This window comes from Bemisia tabaci, chromosome 6 (genome assembly GCF_918797505.1).
Source record: "Bemisia tabaci chromosome 6, PGI_BMITA_v3".
Lineage (NCBI taxonomy): Eukaryota > Metazoa > Arthropoda > Insecta > Hemiptera > Aleyrodidae > Bemisia > Bemisia tabaci.
In genome coordinates this window covers 33301615-33328013 of record NC_092798.1, presented here as the reverse complement: position 1 = coordinate 33328013, position 26399 = coordinate 33301615, and the positions used below count along the sequence as shown (strand labels likewise).

At 41.1% G+C, this 26399-nt stretch overlaps 2 protein-coding genes across 4 annotated transcripts in view; one reads left to right on the top strand and one right to left on the bottom strand.

The window, feature by feature from the left end:
• The window catches only part of LOC109042661 (alkaline phosphatase), a gene marked incomplete at its 5' end in the record, with an annotated part of 52439 nt that extends 27717 nt beyond the window's left edge, over positions 1-24722 (bottom strand). The window contains 2 exon segments of the mRNA XM_072301171.1: positions 8201-8257; positions 24411-24722. Coding sequence (XP_072157272.1) covers positions 8201-8257; positions 24411-24486 — 133 coding nt within the window.
• LOC109042662 (Dpr-interacting protein beta) overlaps positions 1-26399 on the top strand; it is a 404914-nt gene that overhangs the window by 170961 nt on the left and 207554 nt on the right. The gene's annotated exons all lie outside the window — the stretch shown is intronic.

Sequence of the window (26399 nt, the reverse complement as noted above, 5' to 3'; positions counted from 1 at the left end):
TTACTCGCTGACAATTATCGAGATAAGTCACCAGAATTTGAACCTTTGCAAGCATTCAACTGCTTCATTGTGTTTTCAAATTCAATACCACGGATACCGGAATAGATAATCCAAATAATTGATGACACTTTCCACTAAAATTCGTTTAATATAGAGAGAAAAAAATAAAGTTTAAGAAATATGATAGGTTATCGCAACAGGTAAGTCCGCGAACACGTCCAAATTTCCATTCGCGTTCGGACGTAGTATTATGAAAATTGCGACTCAGAATGCAACGCTCGTCTACAGATATGCGCGTCCTCCACCTTAAAAACGTGAGTCTTGAAAGCGCGTAAAATTCAATGGTCGGACGTTCTGCGGCCGACCGGTAATAATGGGAAGAACAATGCACACTCAATGAGGAAAAGAAGTATTGCTTGCGCAGTTGCGTAAGTTAGAATGGCCGCACGCGCTGGTGAGTTTTAGTCTGTGATGATTCACGCCTGGGGAGGGGGAAAAAAGTACTCCAAACGCTGGCCGAATAGAAAGGTGCCAGTTGGGGGTGCTGCCGGCTGAATATTGAAATTGATATACAAAGCGATAGACAAAGGAGGCATAGGGAGTATAAAGCGATCCTATTGGTTGAAATGGGTCGTTCCTATAGGAGGTGCTTTTGGACTCAAGGGTCTCTCGTGGGTTGCCGTTAGTTGGTTACCAACCTCCTGTGTCTATTGACAACCACCCCTTCCACCTGTTATGCTCGCTCCGTGTCCCACTTGTCTCTTTTGTTTGTAGCTTTGTCCGTCAATTTCAATAGTCGGCCCGCTGGGGGTATTCTACACCTTTTTTTCGGATGGGCCAAAAGAATTTAACAACGTTTTTCGCCAGAACAGAGTTTATTCACTCAAGAATATCTAGTAAAAGTAAGGAGTTGCACTGGAAAAAATGGTACCATCTGTTCTCATTGAAGTTATATCGAGTCAACGGCTTGTGCATCCACTTGAATGAGGCCTTCACCCAGAGAAAACGAAATATAAGTTTAGAGTCATGGATAGAGGCAGTAAGAGCCATTTGGAAACGATTGTAATGTTACAATCAATTCTTAAGCACATTTTCCCTTTTAATAAAATTCCGTCCAATTTGAGTGAAATAATTTGAGGCGTATTGTCGAATTTGACTGAAGAGCAGAAAGTTGAACTTGAATCGATCTCATCTTCAATGTGGGAACAGAATATCAGGTCTTTACTGCGTGGAAGAAATATAAAACGTTGTTTTGATAAGAACGATATATCTAACATCCCTTATAAAAACTCGCTTTTACACACATGGAGGCGCTAAGAGTGCCAAAAAAAGAAGAAGAGAAATCACCATCCGATTAAGCGATTATGTTAGAAATTCATAACATTCCGAACGCGTTTTAAATTAGATTTTAATGTCTAGTAGCCAAAAAATAAACACGACTACAAACTTGACTTTTAAACCTCAGGATTATATAACTTCAGATTGGCGTAAACTTATTTTCAGCAACTAACAGACGTAATTAAGGCGAGGCCTATACGTGGGAACGAGTATGTTAACACCCGCTCTCTCATGACTCCCTCCGGCAATTCCTAAATGACTGACATAATATTATCAAAAACAATCTTCGTTCCCAAAATCCCCTAGCTTATGAGTGCTCACGTACTTTCAAAGATATTTCGTTGCGTTTCCCTACACCGCTTAGCCTATCACCCACGTTTCTCTTCTTGAATTATTTTGCTTTACTATAAGGCTTTTTCTCAATTACTCGCCTTCAGTTACCTTCCCCAACTGCTCCTTCAATATCTTGCAATAATAAAGTTCAATAAACTGCCGGAAGATCTAAATAAATGTTTACATAAAGATGGACCATTTAAGTTTAGAAATTTTTTTATAAAAGCCCATCAAGAAATCCCACGGTATTCTTGAACAGAATTATTTGACGACCCGCCTCCCATGGAAACATACTGGTAAATTGTAATGCACCATTGCTATTATTAAATTTAAAAATGATTTATTAGTATACTAGACTATGTCACACGGTCATACATTATAATATCATTGAAATATTAAATAGTCACTCACGAGTCAGAGGAATTTAATACTCTCCTCTGAGTAATGAATGACTTTTTAATATTTTATCAATACTTTATTGCTTGATTGTTAGTTTTGATGCTTTTTTTTGACCTAACATTGTTAAATTTTGTTAAGGTTTATGTTCAATTTTATGATGTAAATCGACGATTTGAATAGCTTCAAGACTGAGCTACGAAGAAGGAGTTTAATTGCTGTTATATTCGATCGTTTTGGGGCGAGCAGCAAAAGGCAATCATTCTATGAAACTTGGCTGTGTGCCGTGCAGTCATCTAATTTTTTACAAAAATCATGAGTCTAGTTGTCAAAGTAGCGGAATAAAAGAATGAATAAGCGTTTCATCACACTCTCGCATCAAAATATTCAACATGGGATAACGGTTAGAAGAATCAATACCGCTAATTTCTCTACCCTCATCCTACTCCGTACTTCTTTTAACTAAACATGTACCTATATTTCGTCGTCCTTTTCACGAAAAAACGTAACTCAATATCAATGTTGTAAAATTTCCTCCTCGCAAATCGCATATAATCAAGAGAATTTTGGGCATTTCTAACTGAAAATGTCACTGATTTTTCCTTAGATTCCGTGCAAAAATCAGACAAACTTTTGACAAAACTGCACGGGTAAAATTTGGTAAAATGAAGTAAATTGTTTGAGCCAATTTGGCAACCTTGGGATGGAGTTACGTTCTTTCGTGCGGGAGACGACGATTTGTTAGTTGATGTTTGAAGCCTGCTAATCCACAATGGTACTAACGAGTACTCAAAACTGACGCGGTATTTAAGGGAGACCAAACTCTTCAGACACATCTAACTGTCAACCTTTTTTGACGAATTTTCCTATAATTCTGAAGCCTACTACACGAGAAGAGTAAGTGAATCTGTGGCAATCACCCTCATTAGATTTCTTGACCTATGGCGAATTTTAATGAACGACGGGTGAGAGGTGAATGAGCTGTATACGGCAGGATGGTTTTTAGTACGAGTCCGTTCAGCGAAGCGACCTCTGTCAGACCCCGAGATTTGAGCCGCACTAAAACCCCGGGTTAAAGCGCATATGTGAATGAATTAATGCACTCCGTGAAGAACAGGCATTGCCCCCCCCCCCCCCCCCCCCCGACCGTCACCGTAATGTGTCACGGGCGCATCGTGCATGGCGGGAATGCCAATAAAATCGCCCTGCCCCGGCCCCCGCCCAACCACCCCTGAGGGAGCCTTTGTTGAGGTTTGTTCTCAGTTTACATTTTGAATGTTTGACTGGCAGTTAAAGTAGTATTGAATTGCGCTGTTATTTGAAGTAGCCGTCAGAAATTTTATTGGGGGCGATAGGCGGGTTCGGCGGAGGGCGCGGGGTCGTATGTGGGTCCCATTCATATTAATAACATGGGCTAGATAAGCAGGTACAGTGTATTACGGCGCGCTGGTTTAATAAACCCCTCGCTACGCCCCCGCCCCCCTCCGCCGCTCCCCGCGCCAGGTGAGCTCCACTCGTCACAATTGAAACTGTAACCCATTTAGTTTTGATTACTCGCATAAACACCATTTAATCCGCCCTATCTGGGCCTTTGCGCGCGCCCCCGGCGCCGTGCCCGCGGAAAAAGTGAAAAAGTGACAACAGGAAGTTGACGTGCATTTGCGGCGTTTTAATTCCGAAGCAAGGGGTCAATCTCCCCTTGACCCCCCGGTGGCTCTTCCAGACTCCACGGGCGTGACCGTTAATTTGCTGCTACGTGCATTTTTATCGTTCCTTTAACGCCGAGCCGGCTCTTGTTTCGATTCCAATTCGCCCCTTTTTTTGCTTTCCGCTTCGCCGACCCCTAGTTAACGCCTCGTGGGGCGCGATGGCCTTGAACGGTGGCGAGTTGACGGTGTGGCTCGAATTTCGCTTCCGGGGCTTCGAATAGCGGGCTGATTATTGAAATTCATAGACAAAACGATAGACAACAGAGACAAAGAGGAGATGGAAGTGTCCTATTGGTAGGAGCGGATGGTTGCAATGGACAGAGGAGGTAAGTTATGGACCAACTAACAGTAACCCACGGCAGACCTCATAGTTAGTCCCTAGTTGCTCAGTTTCCCCTTAGTGTGTAACAACCACCCGTTTCAAGTAATCGGATACCTTCATTTTCCCTGTGTCCTCTTGTCCGTAGCTTAGTCCAACAATATCAATGATAACCCGCTGAACTGGTCATGACGCATTCAGCGATATTGAAATTGGGATTTTCACTATCAATTTTTCTAACAGGAATAAAATAATGCCGAAACAAGAAACTGAGCAGTAGTGACTGGCATTTGATGATCTTTGAAGTAACGCCACAGATAAGAACATACTTGAAAATTTACAAAATTTGCAATATATTTTTGTTTGTATTTTACATTTTTTGAAGTATTCATGACTAATCTGTTTGGTGTATCCGTCGCAAGGGTCTATTTTCAAAGTCTAGCTGTAGATTTGCAAAACTTTCCCTGTACTTGACGTTTTTGCTGCGCTTGTGATTATCAAACTTCCAATGTGTTTTATTTTTTACAGTGAATATTGAACATAACGCCAACTAGCCGAAACACACGTGATGAGAGTTAACTGTATCAACCAGCAGCGTGTTTACAATTACTTTTTACTAGCGTTGTTAAAGACAGGTGCTTCCTCACGATTTGCGCGCGGTAACGTTCTCAATGTTGAATATTGTGTAGCATCCGTTTGCAAGAGTAGGATGGTACAAGTAGGGAAATGTTTACATGTGCGAAAGTATCGCTTTTGAAGCGGGTAGCTCGAATAACGCATATTTCTTACGCATGTTGTGAAGTTGGGAGTGTATTTCAGATTCCGTATGCACTCATCGTACTTTTTGAGCCGTTTTCTAAAAGTAACAACTCCTCTTTTTGCTCTAGCTGAAGTTTTTAGGAAAAGACCATGAATCGGCGTGTAAATGTACACTTTTTATCAAGGCCGGATTTACCTACTTGCCGCCCATGGGCCGCCTGTATTTTGCCGCCCTCTTCTCATTCATTTTGAAACATCAATGTAAACCATCAAGTGAACGTGCCGGAGGGAGAAGAGTGCATAAGACGCGTTCACTCGTGTTGGACACACTTTTTGCGTAAGCCCTGTCAACACTACTAGCAAATGTTCATGGAACTTTGCGCGAAAGTCAAGTTCCGTAAACCTATCTCTGTGTGGACAAGGCTTTTCATTTATAAGTAATGAACTAAAAATTAAAAAAGAACAAACATAAATTTGGTTCAATGATTTTAACTTCCGCCGCCGTGCCGCGCTGACCACACTGTGTTTGGCGCCATGCGTGAAGTATTCATGTAGTCTTGTAGGCACTGTGCGTTTCACGCCGCGCCGACCGCTGTTGACCGTACTGTGTTTGACGCAATGCGTGAAGTATTCATGCAGTCTCGTAGGCGCTACTATGTGTTACATGCTGACCGCCGCGCCGAGGGCTTCTCCTTTTCATCTCAAGTCCTCGTCATTATTTCTCTCTGCGCCGCGCCAATTACGTGTTTGGTTTCTCTCTTAACTCAAGTAATTAAAGGTGCGCAGTCTTTTGTATCACCAAAATACGACAAAATTAGGAATTAATAAACTCTCAGGAAATGAGAGATTTCGTCACTTTTTCTCGTTTGTAATTTTGTTCTGAATCTGATTTTTTTGTACCTGCATTTAAAAAAATTGCAAAATTTGCCGCCATGGGCCGCGGCCCATGTGGCCACCCCCTTAATCCGGCCCTGCTTTTTACTTATGTTCACAAAGATTATGCTGCTTCCTCACGCTTTGCGCGCGGCAGCGTCCACCATGTTGAATATTGTGTAGCATCTAGTGCGTAAGGTTGGGATGAAACAACTCCCTAAGGAAATACCACCTTCGCAAAAGTATCGCTTTTGAAGCGGGTATAGCTCGAATTACGCATATTTCTTAGTTGTGAAGTTGGGAGAGTATTTCAGATACCCAATGCGCTCTTCCTAATTTTTCATCTATTTTCTAAAAGTAACAACTCCTCTTTTTACTCTAGAAGTTTTCAAGAAAAGACCACGAATACGGCGCCCGCTCGTTTTCGTGGTCCACTGCACAGGATGGCGCGGAAGGAAAACACCCCTCCTCGGCGAAAAACGCTCGCCTTCTTAATTGCGCCCTGGCCGGGCGGGCGCGGCGCCGCGGGAATTTTTAGTCGGGGGCGGCTGGAAAGTCGCAATTTCGCTTATCTTGGGCACACACCGCGGGCGCGGGCGCTTGAGTGTCTTTGAAATTCCTCCGAGTGGCGAATTACGAGCTTCTGCTTTGTGCCGATTCAGAGACAGACAGCCCGGCCCCGAGCGCCCCGGGCCATTAGTCTTTCACACCTCCTCCGCGCGCTTTTTCCTCAGCCCCGCGCAGGAACCGCGTATGTATCGTTGGGACTCAGTGGGGGATGCGTTGTTTCCGCTTCGCTTTCCGGTCGGAATTATGCCCGGCCGCGGAATAACTAATGCACTATGCGGCTGCTCCGGGGAGCCTCGTTCGTCGTAGAGCCGTATTCTCTTCAGAGGCCGAAATTCAGCAGCATCTCGTTGAGGCGCGGGAAAATCCGTTTAAACGGGTCATATGGACTGCATTCTGCAACCCAGGAACTGTTTTACTGTCGTCTCTTTTTTTTATCGAGAGGTCCACTCTTTAGCCGGTATAGGTGCTAGTCGCATAAAAGTTTTGCGGTGAGTTGTGAGTGCCGCGTTTGTTGTCGGGTGAAAAAAATTAAAGGAAATGACTAAATGAAAATTATAAATTTTAGGAGGCTCATGAGGAATTGCTGCTACTGTTCTTTTGTTTCAATAGTCTTCTTAAATGTACAAATACGGTCTCTCAGTTCGGCCCTAGAAGTAGGTTGTGCACGGAGTAAAAAACTTCGTGCCTGGGACCCAAAGTTTACGTCATTTGGATCTCTGAAGTTTTCAGATTGAGCATCCGAACTTTGGAAGTCCAGCTGCTGAGATTTGGATCACACATCTGAAACTTCAGTTCTTACATCTGAAGTACTTCGGTTTTCACAACTGAAAATTCGTTTCTCACATCCGAAGCACTTCTGTAGGGACTGAAGTTTCAGATGTGTGATCTGAACCTAGGCAGCTAGACCTTAAGTGTTCAGATGCTCAGTCTGAAAACTTCAGAGATCCATATGACCTAAACTTCGGGTCCCACACACGAGGTTTTTTCTCCGTGTGGACAATACTGCAGCGTTACGGATAAGAGAAGTAAGTTTATTTTGGGATGAGCGTCAAGATGAGAGCATGGGCTTACCGTGGTTTACAAAAAAACGCTCTAACGGCTCTCTTCCTTTTGTTCTCATAAGATTCTTCGTGTTCTCGCCTCCAACTGCATTAGCTAGCTTAGGGTTTTCCCTCTTCTTCTTTTTTCCCCTCCAAAGTAGAGAATGCCTGCAGTTGAATGTGATTTAACCATAACGGTAGTTTACGGTTGAATCAGTCTACAACTCAACACTTAATGGAGTCACACTTCGTCGTCTCAATTTTCAAACCGCGAATAATGTAAACACCAGATTATCAAAATGCCTTAAAAAGTCGAGATACTTAACGCACATCCGTGGAGTTAAAATATTTGTATCCCACGAAGAATTGAAATATCTTCAAATAGCGAGAGCCGCATGTGATTTTCCAACCGCGACCAATGAAAACATACCTTCCCAAAAATGCCTTCAAAGATCGAATACTTCACGCACACCTGCGTAGTTAAAATACATGTATCCAGTGCGTAGCGGTTGCGCGTAGAAAGAGAGGAGCCCAGGCAAGCGGTCAGAGATTTCTTGGATTTTTGCAGCTTCAATATTCTCAGAACCAATATCATTATCTGTGGCGATTGTAAATTGCAGATTGAAACGATTCGAAGTCAATTTGAATTCAGCGACATCAAGAACATCAGAATCTCCCATTTTATGAAATTTTGATTATTTTCCTTTTATTAGCCGTAACCAGGAACTTTTACGAGGAATATGGTCGGTATACTTGTTAAAAATTACCGGGCCATCCTGTGTGTGGCAGTCTTTGAACGGTGAAAGTGATTGTTGACATTCAATTGATCTTACGACTTAATAATATGTGTATGTATAACTCACCATTTTCTGTTAGGTAGTGGCTTGGCTTCAGCGGCACTTTCCCCACTCTTGAGTTGCCTAAACAAAAATAAAATAACTAATTAATTAAATGAACAGAAATGTGAACAGACTCAACTAGATCAAATTTGTATGTTTATGTGCACTGGGAAATGGAGACTTGCTCTCTCTTTTCAAGGTCGAAATCGTAATTTTAGTATTTTGCTGTTGTCATCGTTTTTATAAACTAATCATTTCCTTGAATATTCTCCTTTGTTGCAGGTATGAATCTCTTATTAACTTTATGACTTGTTACATGAACCCAAAATTCTTGGTGTCCGTAAGTAAATCCATTGTCCTAATTTCTCTCGATGCGAGAGCCCTTGATTCAGTCATTTTACAATATTTTACATTGTAGCTCTATTAATGTACCCAAGTAAGTGTGCCGCAATGTCTTTGCAAACGAACTGCTTTTATCGCTTACGCACTTCATTTCGGAAAGAACTAATAACAAATCAATTATATGATCGCACTAAGTAACCATAAGGGCAATGTTTAAACAAGTGGCGTGGCGTGCTTCGCGACATATCGATTTATCTGCCGTTTAAACCTATCATAAAGGATCGAGAAACAGGGTTTTTTCAATTAACACCTCAATAATCTATCTTTTACCATAGCTTCAAATGGGGAATAATCGGAGTTCGATCATTCAACGCCGCCCCTTCGGTATAGACTATGAAGTAACAATGATAGAAAAACAACTTAATCGGCCCGAAACACTGAAAAAGAAACAACTTAAAACGAGACTAAGGCCGCAAATAATAAAAAGCAACATATGAAATAAAATAAGAAACCCGGGACGTTTCGCAGGGATCATACCCGCATTTTCAATCGCCAAAACAAGAAAATTAAAAGGAAGACACTATGAGCCTCACCGTTGTTATTGTGAGACTACACACGTTGTTATTGTGAGTCTCACAATAAGAACGGTGAGGCTCGTAGTGTCTTTCTTTTAATTTTCTTGTTTTGCCGGTTGAAAATGCGGGTGTGATCCCAGTGTCTTTCTTTTAATTTTCTTGTTTTGCCGGTTGAAAATGCGGGTATGATCCCTGCGAAACGTCCCGGGTTTCTTATCTTATTTTATATGTTTCTTTTTATTATTTGCGGTCTTAGTTCCGTTTTATGTTGTTTCTTTCTATGGAGTAACTGGACTATGGCGGTTTCCTCGCTTTTCTTTGGTAAAGTATATGCGTCTTAGTTTGTCTATTACAAGCTTTGATTCTTCAGTCCCAGTATGGATATTTACTGCCGAATACAGTAACTAAAATTTGGTTCTCTTGACCGAATTTTTCGGTTTCTCGTCCCGTGAACTTCTGTTTTCTCTCTCGATTTCTTCGGCAATCTTGTGTTATGCTAGAAAGCTCCTGGGGAACGACAGTGTCTTGAGCTTTTTTTCAGCTCAAGTTGTTTGCTTGGATATGATTCAGTGCCAAGGTCGAGTGGTTGATGCTCCTCAGTCCTCTCAGTTGCCGCGCATTTCGATCAATTCCTTATCTTCGAAATGAAACATTCGTTTGCGAGAAATTTACTCCCTGATTTGGCGTCCACACGCCGGACTGTCTTCGAACCGAGAAAAGGCGGGAGTGATGGCTGTGTTTTGCGAGTCTTTCGAGTTTTGCGACAGGTACCCGGTACCGTGTCGAAGGTCGGTCTAAGACTTGCCTAGCAAACTCAAACGGTTTGCAAAGGATAGAGTTAACTTTCATGTTAGTTTAAATGCACATGAGGGGGTTTTGGGGTCCTCCCCCGGAAAATTATGAAAAGTGAACCTTAATGGGTGCATGCAACTATTTAGGCGCATTTTTTTACCTTATCACTGGGAAGAAGTCTATTGGATTCTGAGTCCAAACTTTTGATAAATTTGTAAATGAAGAAGAAGAAAAATACGCTTGATCTAATTGGAAGTTTGTTTGAATCGAGAGAAAAGCCTCTTTATTTAATCAAGGTTTCCTTTTGCTTCAAGCAAAAATCCGACTGAGCCAAGAGCATTTTTACTTGTCAAATCTTCAAGAGTCAACACATTAGATTCAAGATCCTTATTTCTTATGAAAATATCCAAAAATCGAGGTCAACAATTTCATCAACGAGTTCCACCTGACATAGGCACGACAAAGCAGTGATAAGACATAGCCGACCAATCACGCTCCGCCTCTTAACCTAGATGTCATCTATGTCGACCCGACAAACACAAAATTTCAATAATCAGGCTGCAGGCTCGCGGTTCACACCTGTTGAAAATTGTGTACACAGCCGTGTGTTCGCCACCGAGAAATCAGGAATTTTCAATGATCAGAGTGCGCACCGTGGTGTACGCGCAATATGTGAAGTATTCCGGCACTCTCGTAAGCGCCAAAAAGCGTTCAGCACCGACAGCCATTCTGCGTAATGTGTGAAGTATTCTAACACTCTTGTAGGCGCCAATAAGCGTTTAGCTCCGGACGCACCGACAGCCGTTCTGCGCAATGTGTGAAGTATTCCTCCAGACGTGTAGGCGCTAATAAAGCGTCTCGCACCGCAGCTCTTCGGCACCATCGTTCAAAGTTGGCATTTTTCTACGTTTCCGTTATTTTGACTTTTTTTTTACACGTTGTAAATTACACCAAGTGTGTAAACTGCGCTTGGTCCAAGTGTGTAACCTGGTCGAGGAAGAGATTGAAACCACCCCGAAACGTCCCATGCTTCATGTTTTGTAGTTTTTTAAAGCCTTTTGTCACCCTTTTTTCCTACCTTTTTAAGCAAGAAATAAATATATTCTCTCTCGGGCCCGGCGTTGACGAGACGGTCATCGGCGGCGCGGTGGTTGATCTGGCGGCAGGGCGGACGTGTGCCGCGCGGTAATTGCACTGCACTCGAGACCCACTCAAGCCGGGGCCGCGGGCGCGCGTCTGGTCTCCGTCCGGCGGCCACGCCGAGCCCCGAGTTCGCGACACCGACCGACGACAATTCCGTCTCGCCATCCCGTCACGGGTTCGTCGCGATCTGCGAACTCTCGCGTTACGGAGGAAAAACACATTGGATCTAGTGTACAGACTCTTCAAAACATCGAAAAGAAAAAGTTCTCTTGACTCAATCCGAATCTAGCTTAAAACAAGAATCAAGCCTCTTAATTTAAGCGGATTTCGTTTTGATTCAAGCAAAAATCCGATTGAATCAATAGTATTTTTTCTTGTCAATGTTCTCAAGAGTCTGACTCAAGATCCAATGTATTTTTTTTTTCCAGTGCCTCTAAAAGAATTGTAACAGCGGAAATCAAGGATTTTTTTCATGTAAATGATCAGGATGTCTCGGCTGAAAACACCTCAGCCTTCGTTGTTGGATAAAAGACAAAAAAGTTTACAAAAATTAAATTCTGTTGTGCCTTTTCAAAACGAGACAAAATGACAGTCATCTTCTTTTGGTAAGGTTTATTGTACACCGGGGACTTTGGTTAGTTTTTAAGCTTTTGAATTGTTATTGTTTCGTATCCAACTGAAGATGGACGTGGTGTTTCCAGCCGAAACGTTCCGGTCGTTTTTATCGAAAAAGCCTCAACTTGTTAACCTGTTGTTTCAGTTGTCGATGTGCATTTATATTTTGCCACGGACTGCGGATCATCCAACATATCTTGTATATTTTTAAAGCTTTGCAGCAATCATTGAAGCAATGGAATTTTTTTTTTTATTCTGTTTTCCATTTTTTTCTTAAGCGACGGCAGAAGCTGAATTCGTTTGTCGACGCGATATTTCGCGTAATCATGGGTTTCGAGCAATATGTGAATGCAATTTTGCTCAGTTCAACGTACAGGGTGAGCATTTTGCTAAGCAAGCTCAATTGCCAGTTTTTTGTCAATTTGACCGATTGTTCAGCTTGTTGGTCATGAGTCATCGTAAGGCGAATCTGCAGTAAACTGTGTCTTCCGAAAGTAACTCCTACGCAATAGAGGAGATAACAGTGCGATGTCTTCCAAATATATTGTCTTTCATCGAGTGAGGAAGAAGCAACATTCCGTTGTTAACGCTACTTTTCGCGTTATGATGACTTTTGAGCAAGTAATGTATCAATATCGTAGAATCATGAGTAATGAATGCTAGAGTGACCACTTTGCCATTCAAGTTTTTGCCAATTAGTGCAGGAATACTAAACCGATTGTTCAACTTTTCGGTCATGTTTGTGTCATCATCAGGCGACTCTGAGCGTGTACTTCCGAAAGTATCTTTAACACAATAGGACAGATAGCAGTGCAAGGTCTCTAAAATAGATCACCTCTCATGACGGCTGACTGTCAGCACGGCTTTTCGAGCGACATTCGTAGTGTTTTAAACAGCTTCTTATCTTAAAGCAGTCTCGCTTGTCATTGTCATTAAGACCATGAATACAATTTTGTATTACGAAGCTGGTAATTTTCCAGTCACAATTCAACATTACACTTAGAAATAATTTAGAAGTATTTTTCAAACTTAGTGGTTCTCAACGTTAAGTCTTCATTATTAGTAGCCACCAATAGCCATAATCATCTGAATGTGGTATTTTTACCATTTGTGTGTGATAATCTTGCTAATATAATGGTAAATCCAACTGAGCTGGTATTGAAATTGAATCTACGTAGTTAAAATCTTAAAATCGTATTAAAAAAAATCGGAATCGAGTCATTGAACAGAAATCTTTCTATTCTTTATGCATTTTTTTATTCATTTCATCATTCTCTTCTCATCGTCAGATGATGAACTGTAAGTGTTCAAAATTCAGACAATCTTTCGCACTTCCTCCTTAAATTGGGGAATACCGTGCTGAGAGCTAAAATGTACTACTCTAACACATGCAAGAAAGAAGCGTTGCTTCGTTCGGTCACGTGTCCGGTCTTCCGTCTCTATTTAAATTCTAGTGTGATAAAGTTGAAATCCGAAGAAAAGTCAGGTAAATGTAATCAATCAATGAGAACAGCCTTAAGGAAAACACAACTTGCGCGGCTATCAGTGGTTACAATGTCCGTCATACTCGTGTTTAACAACGTCGGAGCTCTAGAAGGAAATCCCAGCGATAAGATGAAACGATCGGTTGTAAAAAATGTATCGAGTCAGTCGCGCGTGTGTACAATCGAGTTTATTGCTGTAGAAATATCATTGATTAGAAATGCTAATAATGTGATGACTCGACTTCATTTTAGGATTTTCATATTTTAAAGCTGAAAAATGGGATACCGTTTTGCTTTGGCACAAGTTCACTTCACCGATTTGGTGTGAGATTCATGCAGTGCTCTCGTCTCCGCGGTGAATGACTCAATTCATTTTCCTCTCCTACTGACAGAATTATTTCCCTCTCAATTTCATCGTATACTGACTATTGATACTTGAAATTTTGATGAAAATATTTTCAAATACTTCGTCTGCAGTGACGAATCCAAATCATTTTTTTTTTTTTTTTTTTTTACTTTAAAGGTTATATTTCTTTACCTACTCACCCTTACATGGTGACTAGTTCTTGAAACGCCAAAAAGGAAGTAAGAAACGCAGGAAATAACCGGAAACTTCTACAGCAGAACCTTGAAATTTTTTGTTCTAGCCTTAAACATCGTATTTCTTCAATTTATGAAGACTTCGTGCACAAAAATATCCTTGTAAAGAATTATGTTTGAGGAATCATGATGTAATTAACTTTGATAAGTTAGGGAATGATATGATCTTAAAACACTTTCCACACTGTACCAGAATACGAGGCGGTTATTGTGATTTTACGAATCTAACAATATCCAGCCATTCTCCAGCAGGCACAAAAGCGTCTACCTACAACCATGAATTTTAACCTCTGTGGGTCTGAGCACAACATACTTATTTTTGCTTGAAGCATCTTCTGATGCTTCAGCAAAATAAGTATGCTTCATCTCATCAGTTGTTCTCTGGACAAAGCTTGCAATTAAGAACTGCAGTATCTGGCTCATTGTAGAAAGATCATGTGTGCCATTAATTTCCCAATGCAGATAGGCGCTTCCATGGATGAGCTAGAAGTTGCAGTTCCAGATTGCAAAATGCTGTCCAATTATTATTTTTGAGGAAAATTAATACGAAATTCAAGAATCTCAGTTATAATTTCCAAAATTTGGTGCAATTGATATTTTTGAAGATTGAACATGAATTCGATACCCAAGTAGCATATTTCAATATTTTAGAATTTACTTACGATTTCTTTTTATTTTTGTATTTTTTTTTATTTATTCTTTTTTGGGGGCGATATAATCGCTAATATCATCAAAATTTGAGCTATTTACCTCGATCTCATTGCAATTTTATCCTGTGTTTCGCATTTGATAGAATCGAGATTTTATTTCAATCTATCAAGATTATTTGTTCGATACCATTGCGATAGATGAAATCGCAATTTGTTATGCGATAACATTGTAATCAATCGACATCGATAAAATCGAGACACATCCTCCGACCAAATCACATCCCATCGCGATCACTCCTATTTGGTATGTGATGCTATAATTATGGAAGGATTACCGTAACAAGGATTCGGAATTTATTGGCGAACCCGACAAATATGCGCGCCGCGGGGAAAGTAGCCAAGCGCCTAACGGTTCGTTCACCCGACAAGACGGGTTTCGCGACCAGCACGGCACGGTGCGCGAAGGTTGCGATTTCGGTTTCTCCGATCGGAGCATCGCATCGGATCGGAGGCGGAGGTGCGAGCCGGGATCAATGGAGCTTATGGCTAATCGGCCCGCGGCAGAAATACTCACGTGCTCTTACTCTCTTACGCGCGGCCGGGGCGGCGATACTCATCCTTGACCCAGTGCCGACTCCCCGGGCCCCGGGTCACACTCATTCATTACTCCTCATCGCGTATTAGCGCCGAGACGCACGTCGACCAGCTATCGGCGGAATTTTAAGGACTCAACCCGAATCGCCCTATGATGGGATTTTGTAACCTTGCGTTTTATTTTGTTCTATTCGGTATAATCGACTTGATTTGGCGACAATTTTTTCCCTCATGAAATAAACATATATGTCGCAGGCTATTGGTCGAAGCAGGCATTTTGTCAAATGCCGAGGCAAATAGTCAAGTAATCTTACCTGGATTGAAATTCTGATTATTTTGATAATTTTAGAAGAAATAATTATTCTCTCAAGTTGATAAGGATTTCCTGTAAAAATTGGCATCATACAATTGTAAATAAATCAAATCTGGTTCCCTTAAACGAGCTTTCATCTCAGGATTTTCAGCATGTCATATAATACCAACTTTTTAAAATTCTGAAAGTTGAAATATGTGAGGAGCATTTGGAGGGCAAATACAAAATAAGTTGGTAGTTTTGGTGAATACTTGAAATATTGGAAGTACTTTCAAAACAATGGAAACTTGACAGTTCCTCGTCAAAAACATACAAGTATTTGTAAACCATAGAAATTTGACTATCTGCCTAGGACTGCGACATATACAATCAATACTTAGTTTATTCAAGACTTCCAGGCCAACAAAACTTTGAACTGTACTTGCAGGTCAACCTTACTTCTATTCACGGCAATGTCATCATTCTCTGCATTATTTTCTTCAGAAGTTATCACATATTATACGCTAAAGTTAATTATCAAATGGACGACGGTCCATCATCACGGGAAAAGTATATGGTATGTAAGCGGGCCCACCTTTCCCTTAAGGATGGACCGTCGTCATTTACAACGGATTCAAATTAATATCAATCGTCCTGTGATGGGATCTTAAAACCTTGCCATTAGGTTTTATTCACTTCGGCGAAATGGACTTGTTTTGGCGACAGTTTTTCTCCTCATCAAATACATAAACCCTTACGAGCCAATAATTGGCAATCGTACTTGCATGTCAATCTTACTTCTATCCTCGGCAACGCCATCATTTTCTGCATTATTTTCTATAGAATTCAATAAATAATAGATTGAAGTTGCTCATATTTGAAGAGTGCTCTTTTGACAGACTTGATGCGTCTATTAAGTTGGCATTGATAATCTTCCTTGCTGAGCACCGACTCCAAGTACCTGAAGTTATGGACCACCTCAATTTTTCCATCCAGGATGGATTCAACATTCCGTAGATTTATAAGTGTACTTTTGTTTTCGACCAGTTAGATAAAAAAGTGTTAGGGGTTATCCCCTAAAATTGTGGTACTACCCCAATTTGTTGGATGATATGGACATTTCCAATTAATTTTGGTAATATCGCAACTCAAGTTGGGGTAGTACCGCAACATTTAGGTTAGTAACCCAGTTCATTGGGATAGTATCACAATTATTTGGGGTAATATCACAATAAATTGGCGTAATACCACAATTAATTGGAAATGTCCTTATCATCCAACAGTTCGGACTTAACCCCTACCTCTTTTTTTTCCGTGATGTTCATCCACATGTTGCCCCCTTTACAACTGAGTCTTGAAGCATTGACTCCACTTCTTTCTCCGACGTTACCGAGGGGATGTATTATCTGATAAGTTCAGAACCGGATGAACTTTTATCCGATTCTGTTCCCGAAACGGCACCCGTGACCCACTGTCGTCGGTGGAGTAAAGTGCGTTTTCGATGAATGGGCAATGAGCGTAAACACGCGGACAGGCCTATCTGTGCTCACATTTGAATGTCACACGAGGAGGACTTGCGTCACGCCCCCCCCCCCCCCCCGCCCCATCCCCCCGATAAACGCCGGCAGCGATTTCGGGATCCCGAACCGAGCCGCCACCGCGGCCGCCGCGGGAATCGGGCGCGTAATCTGGATGATAATAATTACTCCCCGACGAAGCACCATCCAGCAATTGTTTCAACATCAAACGGGAGGACGACACGTGACTTCCCGGGACAATCGCGCACCTATCCTATTGTTTATCGCGCCCGACGCACAGGACGCTCCGCAAACTGTAATCGACTATTGTAACCCTGTGCTTGCCGAGAAAACACGGAAAATAGAGTTTTAGGGGCTGTCCCCTAAAATTGTGAGTAACCCTCTGCATGCCGAAAAAACACGGAAACGTGAGTTTTAGGGGCTGTCCCTTAACATTGTGGTCCTACCCCGCATTTTTTTAAATGTTACGGACATTTCCAATTCATTTTGGCTCCACCGCACCATTTAAGTCAGTAAAGAAGTGAGTGAGCCCGCGCCAGAGCCTGGTGGTAAATCTCTCGCCTTTGTTTTAAGTAATCCAAAGCTTGCCTTGAAAGAAAAATAATGTGTCATTATTCTTGCTCTCCTCTATTTAATCATTAACATTTTCCATCACTCCTCATTTTATCAGGAAAGTCAGAAGTGGATGATCGACTGTCGATAATTTTCCATTCGAAGCCGCGGTAAAGAATAAATTATTATAGTGTTCGTTGCGAGCACCGTGTTTATATCAATCGACTTATCGTAAAGCATGCCCCACGCCCCTGAAATTCAGGTAAGTTTAAAATAGGGGATGCACGCCACTCGGCAATTTTCGAATTTTTTCGCGCAGCACAAGGGAGTGAAACGTGTTGCGAACTTGATGAACAACCTGTGGAGGTACGAGCTCTGCGCGACACGAAATAGTTTAAACAGCTTTTAATTTCCCCGGTTGAGGTTTTTGATGACGCTGCAGAATTAATGAATGGAGCATCGCCGGAATTGTTTGACTGTTTGATTTAATATTTGATGTTTTAATGAAGGCTAACGCGACTTCCGTGTCGTTCGGATGGACGCGAATTGCAGCTACTTGTAACTTCACTCTGAATTAATTCCCGCCTGCACCGGTCTACGCGACGCGGGACAGCCCTAACCGTAACACTGCATTTAGAAACGGACAGGTGAACTGCCGTGCCAAGGGAAAATCTCGTATGAGTCTTCAGACGTTGCCATATTTTCTTAAATAAAAATCGAATCCACCGGAAAAATTGTGAATATTTTTCTGCCTAGCTTTCAGGCGATTTTGTTCGCAATTCAATCTGAAATATCTGTGATTTTCAAGGAACATTTTACATAACTTTCTTGATAAATTTATGTTGTATCTGGGGAAATTTGGAAACTTTCGATTGTGCATACGGCGTTCTTCCTTAGCACGGCAGCGCCGCCGGGGGTGGATAGGCTGGCGCGTCCCTCAATTGTCAAATGTAGCTCCATAGCTGTCAGTGAATGTAATTTTTAACGGTTTGATTGGGTCAAAGAAGGGCTTCTTCATCTTGCGAAAGGTTGAGGTTAAAATATTTCTTCTACTCACGCACCATTCAGTGGTAACATCTTGTTTCAATACTCCTTGCAAATGCAGCAAGGCTTCTATGACAGATTTGAATTCAGGCGGAGTCTTTTCGTGATGCTGTGGACATATGCTGAGACTTGCAACGTTGGAGATATACATTTTAATTTATCATCTTTATACATTCTCTACTTTTGTTAACAGCAGCATACGTACGTTGGAAGCAAATATCTTGCATTTTATTTTTTAAGTCAGTAAACCAGAAATAAATCATGTGATCGAGACTCCCTGGAAAAACGTAGGAGTTATGTTTTGAATGGAAATTTCTATGGAACTCAAAAATTTTTCCACGCGGCTCATGAGTTTCTAATCTTTTCCCACTCGTACTCCTCTTTGAACCAGATTTATTAGGATATCCTGGAACATGCCGTATCCACGTCTCAAAACGTCTCATCGTGTGTGGTGAAGCCAGTGGAACAGAGATGGACGTATTCGCCGGAGACAACGGTCTCTCATTAACTTCAATTTATGCACGGCTGAAAACACGCCTCGGAATTTGTCGCGCATTCATTGAAAAATTACTTACTTTGACTCACGGCTCATCTCCACATTAGCTCAATCACTGTAAGGAAGAAAAGAATCCCCAGCTGAACAGCTACTTTAGTTGCGATCAACGAAGTACGTCAGAAACATACAAGTTTAAAACAGGAGCCAACCGACAGCAACAATTTGAAAGACCGTCATTATTTGTGCTTCGCTAAGGGGTATCGGGAGGGAGGGGGCACCCCCTATTACTTCTTCTGCAAAGCGAGATACTATGGCCGTTTTCGGAAAATTCCTCCAGGAATCGCTTGAACGCACTGTCCATGAGGAAAATTAGGGATATAAGTGCACTCCTTTGTCTTTGTAAACGAAGTACTAAAGAGAGCAGCTCAGAATTCTTCGAGGTTTCCCCTGAGTTTATCCGATTTTCTCCATTTACTGATAATCCCCATCGCTATGAAATGCGAAATTTTTATGGTTTTAGCAAGAATGTTTTTTCCTGTATCCTCATCCTGATCAGACAAAAAAATGATAGATGGCATCTTATAATTATTTGTGTAGCCATTTGTCGTATTTTCGCGCTCATAGTGACGAAAGCAGGGTATGTATGGCAGGCAATTAAGCTAAACGGAAGAAAGTTGAACGAACAAAGTGAAACGCATCAACGATTAACGTTGCCTAGTTCATTGGTTTTCCTCTGAATTTCATGCGGGATTCCATTTTTTTCCCACTAGTCCACGGGAAACACGTGTATTTCCTTTAAGGGATCCCAGAATGCCCAGCCAGCTGTGCCCTTGAGGCGAATGGGGAGAACAGTACCCGCTAATTCATTATCTTAACCGGGAAAAGGTCGGATACTAAAATTTTTGAGGATCTCGCTGAAACAATAATCCGAAAACCTTATTATTATACTCATTTGCGCGTATATTTTCATCAGATGCATTCTATCGCTAACATCTTTAGGCGCTAATCTTAAAAATGTACGCGCGAGTGAGTCTGAACATACGTTTTTTGGGAAAATGATTTATACTAGGACCACGATTATTCGTTATGGTGCTGGCGTTTCAAATCGCTATTTGTTTCCTACTTCTTCGGTTAAATATGGATAATATCTTACATTTTCCCATAATTTGGCAGCTCTACTTTTTACTCAAGCTCATTAGTAGCCGCTTATTTTGATATTGTTTTCTCAATCTTTGGCTGATCGCGTGACTCAACGCGTTAGCGGATTTATCAATAATTGCTGGCACCTGACTATTACTGCATCCAAATGAGGTTGTTTAACAATAATCGGAACACCTTTCTCTTTTGTGATGCACTATGATGAATGTTTTTGCCAGAATCTTGACGTTTATTTATTCCATAAGTGGTTGGAAGTCACTGAAAAGACTGGAGTATGCTTACATTCCATCGGAGCCAGTCTTATTATTGCGCAGGTCATACACCTTTTTATCAAGCCTACGCCAGTTTATATGCTGGATATGAAGCCTTCTTTGCATATTCATTAACCAGAATGTTGAAAACCTGCTTCCAATACTCTCATCTTTACAACTTTACAAATGCAAAAAAACGAGCGATTTCTCGGTACTTTCACGAAAAACCGCGAGGACTTCTTAACATAAAATATGACCCTCATCAAACGATTCATTTGGCTACAACACCCAAATCGAAAGGATTACTTCCTCAAAGTAGCTGTGCAAAAACATTTTTTAGCGAATTCAAAATTTTAACGATCACTTTTACCGTAAGTTAGGTATATCCGAGATATAAATAATTGACTCTTGTGCGAATGTTTACTGAAAGTGACCTGCATCAACATTCCTGTTTAGTTTCTTACATACATGCATTTCAGAATTTTCAATATTGCTTCTTCAATGAATGAGTTCAAAAATCCCCTTTTTTTCTCTTAGATGTTACAATGCACATTTTTATCAAGCCAAAGTGATTCGGCGATGCATCCACGCTGATCCAAGGATGGCGAAGTCTTACTTTCGAAGTGAGTATCCTTTCCCCTAAAGTCTCTCGACAGTCATCGAATTTTCCCGTGCAGCATACGTTCTTGAAGGTTGGGCTGTTAAACTGTTATTTCGAACAATTCCAACAAGTACTTTTAATGAGAGTATAGTCTCGTAATGATAGAACAGCTGGTCAGTTAAAGAGTCACGCAAAATGCAACAGCATGAGTTGATAAGTTAGAGCAACAAGTTCGCGTGACTCCTAATTCTGATTAGTCTCAGTTACGGTTGAAAATTGACGGATCCGTAGAAAATACACTAATTATTCGCGCATTGCTGCTGTCTCGCACATTTGCAGCCGTGATTTTTTTCTCCTCGTAAAAGTATACAGCAAAGGAGGAAAGCTTAATGGGAGGCCTGACAAATTTGCCGTTGAGGAATTTGGGAAAAAGCATACGTTGCGACTGTTAAATGAACGTATTTCTGTCAAACAGAACTGTGTGCATGAAGACATGAGCCCTGAGACCCATAAGAATATATGCGTAATTGGGCTCACGTCATAATGCACACAGTTTCGTTTAGCAGCAATACGTCCAAATTGTATGTGTGTTCTCGAAACATGACTCGCCGAAATGAGTCTTTTTTTTATATTTGTCCCAAATGCTTATTTAATTTCACCGATCAAGTTTATATAGGGTATGGAGGATTCAAAAATATCAAATATACATTTCCTCCGTCCGATGTGATAACAAAATGCCGTTGTTCAAAGAGAGTGCAATTCAAACAAACAAGCTAGAATGTATTAGGCAAAAAGGAACACATAAAATAGCGCAAGAGAACATTGAAACTGCATAAAAAACGCGACATGGAGAGACCAGCGGTTGCTGTGCTTTGTTGGAATGAAACATGACGTGGAGTCCCCTCTCGTCCTCACACTCCTTAAAAAAGAGAGTACTCAGCGTCGATTAACAGCAATAGCATTCATCTATATCGAAGGGCGCCAAAACCTGAACATCTACGATGATTTGTCACCGGCAAGTTCAGATTTGTGGACTTATCGGATCACCTGAAAGGATTCCCTCAGACTATCTCTCAGTTCCTTTCCGTGGATATTATTTGCACAATGAAAAATTAGAAGGAAAATGATAGGGGACGTTTTAGCCCTTGAAAATAGAGGTCGCATCACCATAACTTTGCAGCCAATGAACTAAACACAAGCTGAAATTCGGAGTGCTTTTTACTCTAGGGAGGAGTGTCTGGGCTTCAAACCAAAAAAAAAGTGTGTGCATTTTTTTCGTAATATATCGACGGTGAAAGTCGGCAATCACATAACTCGTTTGCGGTGTCTGAAAATCTCCGCCTCTACGTCATTTTTTTAAAGGAGAACAAATTGATATTATTTCTTGAAGTTTTTGCAGAATTTTCTTTGCATTGAGAAGAAAAATCATGACAGTTTTAAAGAATTGCCGTTGAGTAGTTTTCCATTTAAAAAAGAAAGTATGACAGGAAGTCTGCGACGTCGCAAACCGAGTTATGTGATTGCCGACTTTCACCGTCGATATGTAACTTTAAACTTCCAAGGTACTTTAAAACAAAGCCGTATGCACCAAAAAGGTAACTTTCAACAGGATTTCAAAGTATCCTTGTGTGTCCTTTCTTCATACACCACTATTTACGGAAAAGATTCAATCGTATCCTTGTATGTCATTAATGTACTTTATCGGATCTCTCGTGTTTTACAATGTACTAACTTATCTCAGTTCGTTAAAAAAAGATCATGTGGAGATGATTGTTTTTAATCAATTTTACCGAAAAATCAATCGGTGCCTTAGTGACACCCCCTCTTGTTTGGTTCGAACGGGTGACACGTCGACCCTGATTTCCGCGGAAAAAATAAACCCGACCCACAACACCTGGGGGCCCAGGCGACCTATTCACATGGATTGATTTACAATGTCAATACAGCGGGATTCGGATTTCAGTTTGAAAAGCTTTCCAAATTAACCTCTGAACACTCGATTTAATCTCGAGTAGCAACTCGTTTAAAGTTATTTGTTCTGCACTCGAAAAGCGTGTCATACGACTCGACATTCATTCACAGCACAGCAATTAATTATTATTACAAAGTATTGTTCTCGCACTTGAGGGCTAATTCCAAAGCGGTTGCCTTTAAACTCGAACACCCCGACTGGAAATGTGATAATGAGCGCTACCTTTCTTTCATGAGAGAGAAACAGTTCCGGTGTTGGTTTAGAAATTACTTTTTTTCATTTAACCTTTTGCCGAATGCTTTTTCTTTTCAATCGAAACGGGCAGCATTACATTAAATGAAAATTATTCACCAAACTTAGCGCAACTACTGTACTTGCATCGAAAATCGGCTACAATTAAGTAACTCGAGGGAAAACCACAAATAGGACCTACTGCGGACACCAAGCAATACTCTCAGCTTGTAGTCAAATTTCAAAACGAATATATGGTATTACGGTAATTACACCGAAAAGTCAACTTTTTCCAGTCTGTTTGAACTCAAAGGCCACCAACTAAGGCCCCTGAGACTCTGTATGCATCCATGTTCCCGACCGTATGAAAGGATATACTAAGATGGGCAAAAGTAGCACATATAACTTGATATGTGATAAGGAGGGGAGAGGGGGGTCCCTTTTTGAAAATCGTGATATTTTTTTGTCAAGGTTGCTTCCCGCCCTGCCACTTTAGGGGGACGGGGGTCATGACTCCCCAGAAAGTTTTATCCCTCGATGATTAGGACAACAATCCTAACTGGAATAGTTTAACTCGATAATTGAAAAAAGTTATTGCGTTTAAGCGTTTCTTTTCAGAATGAAATTTTAGTTCCCGCCTAAGCATTGTTTGGCTCTTTCTCAAAACTTATTTTTAGCACTTCAATTCTTAGTATGTAATACAATTGAAGGAATTTTAGGACAAGGCGCATAAGTGCAGTTTGCAAAAAAATTGACGTATGTATTAATAATTTCAAGTAAAACTGCATATATTGGGGGAAACTTGAAAGTTTTAAGCATGAAAAAGTCGGTTTGAACTTTCTATCCGTAACAAGTATCCGTGTAATATCGGAACTTCCAACATGTAATTCTCGAAGTAGCAGAACTGCACTCATTCGTTTTGCCCTTCAAGCCCCTTAATTCCAAGTCCGGGGTATCTGAAAGGTTTAAAAGTTACAAAATCGCAAGTGTTCGGAGCACTTTAAATATTAAGGTCAGAAAAGGCTCTCACTAAAAACACCGGATCTTCATTAATGCTCCATGAACCTTTTTTAAGGACCTGTCCGTTTTCGCTCGAACTATACGAGGACCGATTTCTCAAAACTTCGTTTAAGGTCTTACAGGTCCCTCGAGTAACACGCCAGAACAGGAACAAGGGCGGCCGAATTAATCTCATTACGAGGTGTTATGCGTCGTCACTCGGGCAATCGATAGTTGAAGAACTCTCGGGTACGTGGGGAGGGGGGGGGGTGGGGGGGGTTGGAAGAAAGTTTGAATCGGGTTACCTGGTTGGGCGTAAGTGGCGGTGTCCAAGTCGGCGACGAGGAACAAGCACAGCAACAACGTAGCCTCAGAGCCCATGGCCAACTAACGAGCCGCCAATTACGGACGGTGTCTTCGGGTCCGATTCGCGACTGTCCACGCTGTCGTCACCGTCGCCGTTGTCGTCGTCGTCCGACGTCCAGTCGCGTCTTGCCGTCCTCGCCGCGTCCCGCAAATCAGGCGCCCATCCCGGAGGTTACGGGTTTCGCGCTTGTGATCGCCCGGTCTCGTACCCGGTGTAATTCGGATTCGTGTCCTCGAGCGTCCTCTGGGTCCCTGTTGGAAAATGAAGTCGGATTTCAAGTAGAATTTTCAAATGACAGGATTGGATATTATTTCATAAAGGGCCTGTTGCAAACTCATGCTATAGCAAAAATAAGAGTTGTAACTCATTGAAAGTGTCTCAAAAATCACGATGGGCACATTGGCAAAGTCTGAAATGCACTCCTCACTTCATATTTTGCATAAGTGATACTACGGAGATTGTGAAGTTAGGAGTGCATTTCAGAGTTTGCCGATGCGCTTATCGTGATTTTTGAGACATTATTCATACGAAACAACTCGTATTTTTGCACTAGCAAAAGTTTGTAAAATGCCTATTTGTAACGGTGCAATATCTAGCTTTTTTAGCAAATACACATTTTCGTCGATAGGAGGCCAGAAATTGTTTTTCAAATTGCAGTATGTAATTGCACATGGAGAAACTAACGGTACACAAGTTTTCTCTGAACTTAGCCTGAAATTGTAGTTTCAAATTGCAAAATTTAGTCCTATTCGTTGTTTTTCAGACGAAGGAACGTCATAGGTCCAAAATTATAATACTGTTTGTTTCACTAAGTTAGGACTGATTCACTTCTGTTCAAAATTTTGTTGATTTTTTGCGTGTAACGATAAGAAAACCCAGTGAACTTTTTCATTAGAAACTTTGATCAGTTTCACAGGAAAAACTCAATTTAAGAGTGGAAATTATACAATGCTTAATTGTGTTAAGTTCTTTGGAAGCCAATACAAAGTGCACTAAGAAAGGTACCACGTGGCATAGTTTCCTTTTTGAAATGTACCTTGATACAAGCTTGTAGCCAAATAGTATTTAATGTTTATTGTGACGTTTCGTTCCCCTCATGGGGACATTTTCAGGCAGGCTGCACTCATAACACTTAGCACATAACACTCCAAACTATTTTTAAAATCAGGTTTAGTGCCTACAAGAGTTGAAATATTATGAAATGCTGAAATTTACGATTGTGCACGCGGAAAAATTATTTCTCTTCTATAATATCATCGCAAGACCTAGACTAAGTATTAAAGTTGTATGCCATTTTAAGGGTAGTATGTGGTGCGCAACGTTTGGCTTTGTGAGTTTCTTAGGATTTTCATTGCTAATATCCGAATGCATTTTTACTGAACCAACTGTAATTGAACATGTCATTTCTTAGGATGTATCCAAACCACTCCAGTGAAAAAAACCAGCCAACTTTGTGCATGCATACAGTTGAATCATCACATGCATCGCATGATTAGCTGTTTTCGCGGAAAAGCCCGAGAAGACCCAACTTTGAATACCAAATACCACCCGTGCCATGTGGTGCAACTTCGACTGCGAGTCTAAACCTCAAAGTTTCGAGTCTGTATGAGTTTCTTAACATTTTAACTAGATTGGTGACCTACTCGGCTGAGGTGGCTGTAGTTTGATCAGATCTTCTTAATTTGGATACCTGCTCTTCGACACTTGCTACTTAATCTTCAATGATTCCTAATCTGTTACCTATTAACCCTTGCCATATCTCTGTACATACTTGATGGATTTCCCATCAGCGTGTCATGATAAAAATTCTAAGTTGATTGGAGGTAAGAGGTCGACTGTAATCGTGTTTCAATACTCATTGAAACCCTCCTGGAATACATCATCCTCTTCATTCAATAAGAAACTTCCGCAATCTTCATGAACACAC